At 40.9% G+C, this 12,247-nt stretch overlaps 1 protein-coding gene across 10 annotated transcripts in view; it reads left to right on the top strand.

The window, feature by feature from the left end:
* CNKSR2 (connector enhancer of kinase suppressor of Ras 2) overlaps window positions 1–12,247 on the top strand; it is a 369,205-nt gene that overhangs the window by 48,889 nt on the left and 308,069 nt on the right. For all 10 annotated transcript variants that reach the window (XR_012160437.1, XR_012160435.1, XR_012160434.1 and 7 more), the window contains exon 2: window positions 8,205–8,368. Coding sequence is in view for 7 of the 10 variants with exons in the window: in XM_073357190.1 (XP_073213291.1) it covers window positions 8,205–8,368 (164 nt within the window). In the remaining 3 variants the exon portion in view is untranslated. The remainder of the gene's footprint in view (window positions 1–8,204; window positions 8,369–12,247) is intronic.

Here is a 12,247-nt window from a genome sequence, read left to right on the forward strand (position 1 = left end):
TGCAATGTAAGTTCTATGCACTAGACAGGATTTGAATCAGAGTCTCATCATAGAATCATAGAATCATAGAATATCAGGGTTGGAAGGGACCCCAGAAGGTCATCTAGTCCAACCCCCTGCTCAAAGCAGGACCAATTCCCAGTTAAATCATCCCAGCCAGGGCTTTGTCAAGCCTGACCTTAAAAACCTCTAAGGAAGGAGATTCTACCACCTCCCTAGGTAACGCATTCCAGTGTTTCACCACCCTCTTAGTGAAAAAGTTTTTCCTAATATCCAATCTAAACCTCCCCCACTGCAACTTGAGACCATTACTCCTCGTTCTGTCATCTGCTACCATTGAGAACAGTCTAGAGCCATCCTCTTTGGAACCCCCTTTCAGGTAGTTGAAAGCAGCTATCAAATCCCCCCTCATTCTTCTCTTCTGCAGGCTAAACAATCCCAGCTCCCTCAGCCTCTCCTCATAACTCATGTGTTCCAGTCCCCTAATAATTTTTGTTGCCCTTCGCTGGACTCTCTCCAATTTATCCACATCCTTCTTGAAGTGTGGGGCCCAAAACTGGACACAGTACTCCAGATGAGGCCTCACCAATGTCGAATAGAGGGGAACGATCACGTCCCTCGATCTGCTCGCTATGCCCCTACTTATACATCCCAAAATGCCATTGGCCTTCTTGGCAACAAGGGCACACTGCTGACTCATATCCAGCTTCTCGTCCACTGTCACCCCTAGGTCCTTTTCCGCAGAACTGCTGCCTAGCCATTCGGTCCCTAGTCTGTAGCTGTGCATTGGGTTCTTCCGTCCTAAGTGCAGGACCCTGCACTTATCCTTATTGAACCTCATCAGATTCCTTTTGGCCCAATCTTCCAATTGGTCTAGGTCCTTCTGTATCCTATCCCTCCCCTCCAGCGTATCTACCACTCCTCCCAGTTTAGTATCATCCGCAAATTTGCTGAGAGTGCAATCCACACCATCCTCCAGATCATTTATGAAGATATTGAATAAAACCGGCCCCAGGACCGACCCTTGGGGCACTCCACTTGATACCGGCTGCCAACTAGACATGGAGCCATTGATCACTACCCGTTGAGCCCGACAATCTAGCCAGCTTTCTACCCACCTTATAGTGCATTCATCCAGCCCATACTTCCTTAACTTGCTGACAAGAATACTATGGGAGACCGGGTCAAAAGCTTTGCTAAAGTCAAGAAACAATACATCCACTGCTTTCCCTTCATCCACAGAACCAGTAATCTCATCATAAAAGGCGATTAGATTAGTCAGGCATGACCTTCCCTTGGTGAATCCATGCTGGCTGTTCCTGATCACCATCATCCTGATGGTACAAACAGTCCACCAATCTTCCATACAAAGGCTATAAATCCCTTCAGCCTGGGACTACATCCCCAGTTCAGTCTTTGTTCCTAAGGTGTTTCCAGGTGTTCAGTTGTGGGGAGAGTGGGGCCAAATTATGATGTTCCTTCCCCCATTTATAGCTTCATTGTTCCAAGCAAAGTCCCCAGCACAGTTTGTGGGAAAAGTGCAGGCACAAGATGGAGTCCAGTGTTACATGAGCTGGTCACATGCCCTTGCATGCTTCGATGAGTCACAGCAGGGACCATTCCCCATATCGTGGCTAGAACATTCACAGGAAAGTCCATCCGGTGTGGATAAGCTGCTTCCATGGCCTATTGTGTTTCTTAATGGGCCCTTATCTTGAATGTTTCTTCTACAATGTGCTCCCTGGATTGAATGTAAACTACCCCAGGAGAAAACACATTTGAAATATTGGTACATAGGCAATATTCATAACTTCAGATACAATGACAGCACATACAATCCAACAGGATATTAATGTTCAACAGTTCAAGACTTTTAGAATGATATCTTACAAGGCATACTTTGCACAAAACATATAATAATTTCAGCATGGTAAATATTGGGGGTGCCATGGTGTTGCTTTCGGGTACAGAATGTCACACAAGATATATATGCTTTGCAAAACTCCAAAGAGAGATAATGAATCTAAAGAAGATGATGCTGCATCTGACACAACCATTAAGGGAATGGCAGCCACAAGGCACAAAGAAAGCTCTTCAGTTTAGCGCAAGGATCCTTGCTTGGATACCACTGTTTCTTCCCTTCATGTTTGCGCCATTGTCGTAGCCTTGGCCATGGCAGTCCTGAAGCTTTATTTTATTCTCATTCAAAATGTTCATAAACAGTTCTGTTAGGTCTTTTCCTGTAGAGTTGTCCACAGACTGAAAACAGATGAAGTGTTCCTTTACTTGGATACAGCCATCCTCTTTGTCAACAAATCTTACTATAAATGACATCTTTTCACTGTGACTAATGTCGGGAGTGCAGTCTATAATTACGGTCTAGTACTTGGTTTTGCCGAGCCTCATCAATATGTTATCAAGCCATAAGCTCATTCAATTTGTTTTGATTTGTTTTGCTGCAGTAATGGTCCATAGCTTCTTTATGAACTACTCGACATAGGTGCTTACACATGACATCATTGTATTTCCCAAGGAGCTCTGCCAAACTGAGGAAATTACCTTTATGTTCAGTGAACAACTTATTCGAAGAGCTCCGGAAAACCAAATTATTCTTTGTAAGGAAGAGGGTAATTGAGATCAGACACTTGAGCATGTTTCTCCAATGCTGGGTTTCTACATTACTAATGCACTGATTTTCTGCATCTGTGCATTTACTCAGCTTGAGCCTGGACTCAACCTCCATCCATTTGGAGTAGGCCATAAAATGGCCAGGAGGCTTTTCATGTTGCTTCAGAGCAACAGTTAAGTAATGCCAGTGGTTGTACCCAGAAAGCACAAGTAACGATTTGGCATTCTTTTCAAATATTTTGCAACAAGAACAGACCACTTTGTCAGTTGATTTCAAGTAAACTAGCCAACGCCAATTTAGTTTCTTACCGTTCTTGAGCACTCTTTTGTAGTGTAACTGAGAAGTGTCTCTTCTGCTCATTTACTGGTGTCATATCCTTAATTTTTCCTGGCCCATTCATATGATGATCAATATCAGCAGAGTTTAAGATCACTGGCTATAAAGCAGGATCTGATGTATCGATTTGTGGTTTGCAATTTTTTTCACTGCTGTTTCTGTTATCATACGAGGCTGATTCTTCTTTGTTTCTCTCCTTTTCATGTGAGCTACATTCTTCTTTATCATCACTCCCCTTTATACTACCAGGAAAATTGAATGATTCTCCATCACTTTCCTCACTTTTCCATTCCTTATCTTCAGGTAAATCTGCTAATTCCTTAGTATGCTTAGCTCCTCAATTTCTTCTGCAGTGGGATGATTGCTACTGTCTAAAGCCCAGTCTATGTTGTTCATTTCAGATATTTTTGTTTCCTATACTGAGCTCCTGAAGGCTTCTTTGAGGGCATCTTATTATTTCTACGGGAGAAAACAGACAGTCATAGGGAGAGCAAAAGTCTGTGTTCTACAGTCCTAGAAAGTCATCAAACATTATGGCAAAAGAAGTAACAGTATTTCTTTTATATTGTTGCATAGATAGGGGTTTGACAGATATCTCTGGAGTCTCATTAAATACGTCCTTTTTTAGTTATTACCTCCTCTTCAAGTCTTAAAACACAAGTACACTTTCACAATTACACAATAAAACCAGGTTCACAGTATCACAACTGGGCTCTTACTTTACTTTGTTCTTATATCTCACTAACTGACTGGTGACACCCCACCCCTTATATACCCACAAAGGCATGGCTGACAACATTCTAGGAGGTTCAAAGAAAATGTAGTTCTCAGAAAGTCTAGAAGGTTCCATGAGATTCTATAAAGATCCAGAATATTCTAGGAGGTTAGTGAATAATGAATCCACATATGGAATACTAGGAACATTTTACTTCAAACATTCTATTTTCCCTTTTCCCGCTAACAACAAAAACAGCACCCTGAGCTTGGCACCCCCCAATCCCAGCATGCCAGGCAGTCGCTTGCCCATAAATCTGGCCCTGGTTTTCGGTTGCTCTTTAAGTAAGAAATAGAATGAAAAAAATAAGCAACTTAGAAAGGATGTTCTAATTTGGGATAGTAGGAAGTAATGCAGCTCATTCATTATTGTGGCAGGCTATTCTCAAAATGTCCTTTAAATTATGGCTTTGCTCTTTCTTGGTTTTATGAACTTGGTGAGGCAGGCAGTTGCCTGCATTTCTTTCCCCCTACAGACTGTCTGCATGAGTCTCTTCTATACCTGAGCGACAATTAAAAAATATACAAGAAGCAAAAAAAAAAAAAAAAAAAAGTCTATTTGAATGCAGTTTTCTTTAGAACTGACATATAATATATGTTTATTGAATGGCTCTATAATGACTCATTCTTAATTTGTATTATTAGCTGGGAGTGATAGGAAACTAGTTTTTCTGATTACATCAGTGTTTCATTTGATTATTTCCACAGTCTACGTAAGCAATGTGGGAATTGTTAAATGAAGAAATATCAAAAAAGTACTTATTGGCTTTATTTATTTAATTTTTTTGGCCTACTATGAAAAGACATCAAATGTCTGCAATCTGTTTTAACACTTTTTTTAAATATATAATTCATGTTGTATCATCAGGAAAAAATGTTCTGCCAACCGTTTGAAGTACTATATTTAGTTCCTTTCAGAAAATACATGTGCCATTATATGAGAGATTTCAGATGTGAAATAACTTGGAAAATGAGATTCTCAAATTTCAAAAGCCTAACAAGGTCTCTAACAGCTTTCTGGGAAAGTATATGAATATGGATTATTCAGAAAAATTCAGTGAAAACTATTTTCATGTGTTTGGGGGAGTGGTGCACGTGTGGGTCTGAATAAATGCTTTTTGGGAGTCCTTAATCTTTGAATAAAGTCAGATCAATCCTTTTCTCAACTTTGGTTGTACTTTAAGCTTTACAGCAAAGGGAGGCAGCACATGCACAAATTGGAATGTAGGAATGTAAGGTGGCCTTTTTTGCAAGGGAAGCGACAGGGAGAAAGTACTGCTATTTATGTATCGTATAACAGTGCTGGACTTTATTCCCCATGTCTCTATACTGAATGTAACCGGTAGTGAGAGTCCCAGAAGGATATGGCAGCACTTGGGTGAACTGAGGACCTCCCATTCAAATGATGGGAACAAATAGAACTGACACTTCTGGACTAAGAATAGGGATTTTATCTTTGGAGGAGGTAATGGTGTCTATATTCTGTGAAAGAAGCAGGATCCTCTTAAACATGCGTGCACACGTGCGTGCGCACACACGCACACACAGTGCCATGGGTGTGTATCCTCGTTTATAATCTTACATTTTTTATACATTTTTTCTTTAATGAGGGTTGGATACCCAATCTTGTTTTTCCCTTTAATAATAAAAATAATAACAACAACAATTAATATTTAATAAATAGCAAATGGACAGGCTAATGTGGTAACACATCCAAAATGACAGGCCATTTTGTTTTGGCCTGGCAGATCATGCGTGTTTCTACTTTATTTAAATCATCCCTTTTATCTATTGATGGCAACCAAACCATACAGTGTTTGGATCTACCGTTTGTCTTCAGTGGTCCAGTTTAACCAATCCAGAATCCCTTCTCCCCTTTTTTCAAGATTGATTCAAGAGATAAGAGGGTAGGGACTTTATTACATCAGCTCTCATTATTGAACACCAGACTATTGCCTTTTCCCTTACTGGAGAGTAGGGGACATTTTTAGCTTTCCAAGAGCCAAGCCTATAAATTCAAAAATTAGAAGGTGGAGGGAGTATTTAGTGTAAAATCAGTCAGAGAACACCATTTGTTGTTAAAAGGCTTATTTTTCTCTTAATATGTTGCTGAATGTGTCTCTTTCAGTAAGTGGACAGCTACTCAATTAGAAGAGGAAAAGGAGCGCTGAGGGCACAAAATGATAGGTTGATGGTGTGTTGCCTCTATGAGTTTGTTTATACTGCTGTGGGAGGAGGAGAAAAGCGTGTTCTTATAACCTGCCTTGGCTAACTTGGGTAAAAAATAGCAGTGAAGACATGGCAACTTGGATCAGCAGTTTGAGTTAAACTGTAGGGTAGCCTGGAGTTGAACTGTGTGTTTGTGCAGTGCCTAGAACAATGGGGACTTAATCTTGTTTGGGGCTTCTAGTGTACTGTAATACAAATAAGCCATGTGATGTCCTCCACAGAAGAATCTGTCAGGCTGGACTGGCAGCTTCCCAGCTGTAGAGAACATATTCTAGGTAAATGTACTTGTGCTGGGATGCAGACTTCTTGCTTTGCCTGGGATGGGAACCGCCAGCCATGACCCAGTGGTGCTGCTGGGGTGAGGCCACATAGTGGATTGAGGACTGAATCCTGGCAGGGCCATTCAGAGCTCTACTTGAAAGCCTCTCTGAGCTGAGGTAATTAAATGCATATGCACCTAATTATGCTCAGAACCTCAAACAAGCCCAGACTGCTTTCATGTGGTAAAGTGAATGGGATTTGCTGTCTAGAAATCAGAGCAGGAAGACTGAGTTTTCCTATTTACATGGTATGATTATGTACGGTTTGTTTTTGTAGTTTGAAGTATGTGGATTTAAGATGCATGAAGAGATTATGGCCGTGTGCGTGGTGTTTTAGTTGCTCTCCGAGAGAAGAAAATCATACAAAATGAAAACAAAACCCACAGAATTTTCTGAATAACCTGGGGACTCCTGTGAAGTTCCTATTCAGCAGACATATGGGCTCTTGCACTCACATGCTGCCTTACTTCGATTTTTATGCTTTCTGATTGTTCAGTAAAAGTGTTGTCTTTCGTTCCCAAATAAGGTAACAATTTTTAAAGAGCAGATTGCTTATTACCTTTATATCAAGATGAGTATGGCGGAAACTCCTGTTACGAGTTGTGATTTTGTTTGTTTGTTAAAATGTCTATAGTAAAGGTATGCACTGTAGTTGCAGCCATGTCATTCCCAGGATATTTGAGAGACAAGGTGGGTGAGGTGTATGACCTGAAGAAGAGCTCTGTGTGGCTTGAAAGCTTGTCTCTCTCACAAACAGAAGTTGGTCCAATAAAAGATATTATCTCACCCACCTTGTCTCTATAGTAAAGGTAGTTCATTTCAAATTAGTTATGGATATTGCTTTCTGTTAAGTAATGCTACTAAATGACTTCAGGTAACTCTAAATATATGATGTACTTAACTAGGAATTTTATTAAATCTTACATGGTGAATTTCTAGATGGATAAGTAACTTGTAAGACACCTTATAACCACCTAATAAAATTCTAGTGTCCTTCATTGCCTTCATGCAATTCAGAGACTAATAGCAATGGACATAGTGTGGCCACATGCTCTGCAAGCGTAACACCGACAGACCCCAGTCATTAACGGGCGGGATCGAACTTGGGACCTTGGGAGCTAAATGCATGAGCCTCTCCTGCATGAGCTAAAAGCCACATGGCCCTTAGGTAAGGCTGTAGAGCAGACTCATTAATCTCTAAAAGGTCTCAGTGCCACTAGAGGAGACAGAACACCACACCCGGGAGGTGTGTGGGTTACACAAGGTTCCCCATAAGTTCTGCCAGTTCTGGGCCTCTCCAACAAAGACTGCCAGTCCAAAAAACGCCCTGAAAACCTATAACAAATTATCTCAAGTAATCTGGTGGTTTTTGGTGCAGGCAAAAATATGTAGTAAGCTAGACTCCAACTAAGTCTTAAACCTTGTGTTCTACATAGTCTTGCTCACTCTTTGGGACAGATTCTTTCCCCTATTCCAACCGCCATATATTGTTCTATTAATGTCTGGCAGCTATTAACACACTGCAGCTGGCCAGGGGAGATTCTCAGCAGCATAGGTTTGCCATAAGTGACCCTAGGCTGCTGTTCTTGGAAGACCTGGCATAGGAGATGTATCAGATTCACATGCATAACACATAGCACTACAGGGATTCAGGGCTGCCATAAATGGAGGAACCAGGGCTGCTGTTTTGGCCCCAGGAGCAGCCCATAATCTGGAGCATGCAAAGTGGCATAAAGCCACCTTCTCTCCTCTCTGTGCAGCATAGAATTAGATCCTTTGATTTTTTTTTTTTTAATGCTTAAACATTTTGCTTATCCTTCATGGGCTTTTGTTTATTTAGTCCATTTTAGTTTGACTTTTTATTTGTGGAGTCCAGAATGTTATTAACTTTTTCCCCTTTCCCTCTCTTCTTGTAGGTCTTGATGATTGCCTGCAGCAGTATATTAAGAACTTTGAGAGAGAGAAGATTAGTGGGGATCAGCTACTACGTATTACTCACCAAGAACTGGAGGATCTGGGAGTCACACGAATTGGCCACCAGGAGCTTATCTTGGAAGCAGTTGACTTGCTCTGCGCATTGGTAAACTTCCTGGGAAGGAGGGGAGGAAAGAAAAACAGGAAATATATATTATTTGAGAGATTGCTGAATAAATAGTTAAACAAATTCTTCACATTAAATGCTAAATTGCTTGTATATTGTAAAATAGGAAGTAGTGCATCCCATCATGCTCAGTTGTTGATTAGAAAGAGGCTTTTAATTTAATAAACTGGTGTCACAGATTTGAGGCTGAGAGGCTTGTACATCAGCCTTAAGAAAAAAATCATCCTAGATCAACTCCCCTTCTCAAAGGCTAGTTTCTATTCAAATTGTAATGTGAAATTGTTGTATGAGAGTGCAATAATTGGATTCTGGTTGCCTTTTAAAAACAAAAGGTCCTGATATTAATCAAGTCAGTTTCCAGTGTCCCTTTCATGCACTCCCTTAGAGTATTATACATTACATGTTGGATGATTATTCCAGTTTGTTAAAACATAGCTGCTTTTATTTTACAGTAAAAAGGATTAACTGTTGAATAATTATCTAATGTGTGAATAGATTCATAGATACTAAGGTCAGAAGGGACCATTATGATCATCTAGTCTGACCTCCTGCACAACGCAGGATCTCACCCACCCACTCCTGCGAAAAACCTCACCTATGTCTGAGCTACTGAAGTCCTCAAATCGTGGTTTAAAGACTTCAAGGAGCAGAGAATCCTCCAGCAAGTGACCCGTGCCCCATGCTACAGAGGAAGGCGAAAAACCTCCAGGGCCTCTTCCAATCTGCCCTAGAGGAAAATTCCTTCCCGACCCCAAATATGGCGATCAGCTAAACCCTGAGCATATGGGCAAGATTCACCAGCCAGATACTACAGAAAATTCTTTCCTGGGTAACTCAGATCCCACCCCATCTAACATCCCATCACAGGCCATTAGGCCTATTTACCATGAATATTTAAAGATCAGTTAATTACCAAAATCATGTTATCCCGTCATATCATCTCCTCCATAAACTTATTGAGTTTAATCTTAAAACCAGATAGGTCTTTTGCCCCCACTGCTTTCCTTGGAAGGCTATTCCAAAACTTCACTGCTCTGATGGTTAGAAACCTTCGTCTAATTTCAAGTCTAAACTTCCTGGTGGCCAGTTTATATCCATTTGTTCTTGTGTCCACATTGGTACTGAGCTTGAATAATTCCTCTCCGTCTCCAGTATTTATCCCTCTGATATATTTATAGAGAGCAATCATATCTCCCTTCAACCTTCTTTTAGTTAGGCTGAACAAGCTAAGCTCCTTGAGTCTCCTTTCATAATATGTATGCTTCCTGACATCTGATTAAAGACATGAATGGTATAACGCTCACTAAGAAGGTTGTCTGCATTCTCAGATGTGGGATAGATGCTCCTACTGGGCATGGGATTATAGAATGAGAAGATAGAGTGTGATTCCACTAAAATGTTCTTGATTTTCCAAATTACTGGGGTTTTTAATATGAGCTAGCTTTCAGAGCTTCAGAAGCATCTGTAGGGAAGCCTAATCCCAGTGGAGCGAATCCAAGCTGAAGGATTCAAGTGGTCTTCAGGGGGCTTTGTAGTCCTGTGCATCTGCCAAAGTTGTTTTTCCAGGGCTTTTTTCTGGTGTTGCCACTGGAGCTATGTCACTAGACATGTCTCTAGGTTGTATTGTCATTTCTTTGGTGGGAGTTTGGAGCGGGGATGGGACTCAAATTAAAAAAAAGAGGGAAATACAATAAGACAAGAAATAAGATAGAGGTTTGGGTTTTGAACACGCTTTCTTCTAAGAACATTCTGTAAAGTTGTACCACTGTTGACAGTGACACACAGAGCTTGAGTGCAATAGGAGAACCTAGCCCTGGGGTCTGAACATATTTAAGATTTTGTATGTGTACACACACTTGTGTGTGTGTGTGTGTAGAGAGAGAGAGACACACACGGGACTCTTCTGAGAACTGCTGCAGATGTTCAGAGGGATGTAAAGTAGGTTATTTGCTATAATATAAAGTTCAATGAAAATATAAAGAAAACAAATGTTTATTAACTCAGAAGAAACAAAATTGAACTTAGTGTGTTTGGAGTGGCTGCACACTAGTGTAAACAAGACAGATTGTAACTTTTTTTTCATAAAAGCGTTTAGTTACACTGAGTGAGCGTTATTTGTTATAGCTAGTATAAGCTTGTTTCCTCATGCCCAGTTACTCTCATTTACATTCTGAGAAATGGGTGCACCATATATTTATAATTACCACGAACATAAAATAATATAATGGAGTTGGATTACATGCACAGGATATGAGGAATTTGTAGTGAAGGTTAAACATCATGCTTAGTTTGTGCTATTGTCTAGACCAGGGGTCGGCAACCTTTCAGAAGTGGTGGGCCGAGTCTTCATTTATTCACTCTCATTTAAGGTTTCGTGTGCCAGTAATACATTTTAACGTTTTTAGAATGTCTCTTTCTATAAGTCTTTACATACAACAATAGTTTAGTTATATATTAAAGTAAATAAGGTTTTTAAAATGTTTAATAAGCTTCATTTAAAATTAAATTAAAATGCAGAGCCCCCCGGACTGGTGGCCAGGACCCGGGCAGTGTGAGTGCCACTGAAAATCAGCTCACATGTCGCCTTTGGCACGCGTGCCATAGGTTGCCTACCCCTGGTTTAGACATTAGTGATCAATGTTATGTATAGGTATTTAAGAAAGATAGGGTATAAAACTAACCTTATTTAAGCAAGTGCTTAATTGATTACCTATACCCCCCCTTTCTGGGGTTCTTTTAATTTCAATTGCTTAACTAAAGAAAAGGATTCAAGTTGAATTTAGTTTTACTGAGTTTATTAAATATCATTAACAGTAGCAGCTAATAGTATAAGGATATCAGACGACAAAAATAGCATTGAGTTATGATTTGGCTAGCACAAACTAGAAAATTGGTTGATATAACCATTTACATTTTTCAGACTCAAATCACATAACCACAATAGAAAACAATACTTACACTTAAGCACGTTGTTTAGATTTTTGATTGAGTTTCTCAGAATAGGGCTTCGCTTTGTGCCAACTGGTTATCAACACCGGTGTTGATAATGCAAAAGAGGTAAAACAATCCAAAACTACAGCACAAGACACAGTTTGGTCAGTTACTTATGTGCCAATTCACCCAGGTCTCCTTTCCAATGGATTTATAGCAGTCAACCCTTTTAACCTACTTCCCAAATAATTATATTAGTCCCAGGACCTGATTAACACTCCTAACTAATGTAGGTCAACTCCTACATTTATGACAGACTGCTTAGACTGAGTGCAGTTCCAGACGTTTGCAGACTTTGCCTCATTTATGTCTGTATACCCTTGAAAGGCAGTATGAAACCATTAATTATGGTTTGGGCCCTATCAAATTTATGGTCATGAGAAACACATCATGGACCATGAAATCTGATCTCCCCCATGAAATCTGGCTATTGTAGTGGAGGCGGGCTCCTACCATGCACCGGGCTCCAGCTGCTAGTCCTGGCTGGGCTGGAGAGGGGCGGCACTTCCTCTTACCCTCCAGGGGCCGCTTCCGGGGCTGGGTCAGACCCATCTTTGGGAACCCCCACAGCTTCAGGAAGCTCCACGGGTGTGCTGCCTTCAGAGCCCAGCTGGAAGCTGCGGCAGGATGCTCCACAGTTTCTGGCTAGGAGCCTAGCTCTGAAAGCAGTGCAGAAGTCAGGGTGGCAGCCGCAGAGCTTCCTGTTCCTGTTCCCAGGTTCCCAGAGGTGGGTCTGACCCAGCCCCGGAAGCAGCTCATGCAGGGGAAGAGAGAGTCCTGTCCCTCCCCAGGCCCACAGGGACTAACAGCTGGAGCCTGGTGAATGGTAAGAGCCCAACAACTTCCACATAGGGAGAGATTTAAAAG

Source organism: Lepidochelys kempii, chromosome 1, assembly GCF_965140265.1.
Source record: "Lepidochelys kempii isolate rLepKem1 chromosome 1, rLepKem1.hap2, whole genome shotgun sequence".
Classification (NCBI taxonomy): domain Eukaryota; kingdom Metazoa; phylum Chordata; order Testudines; family Cheloniidae; genus Lepidochelys; species Lepidochelys kempii.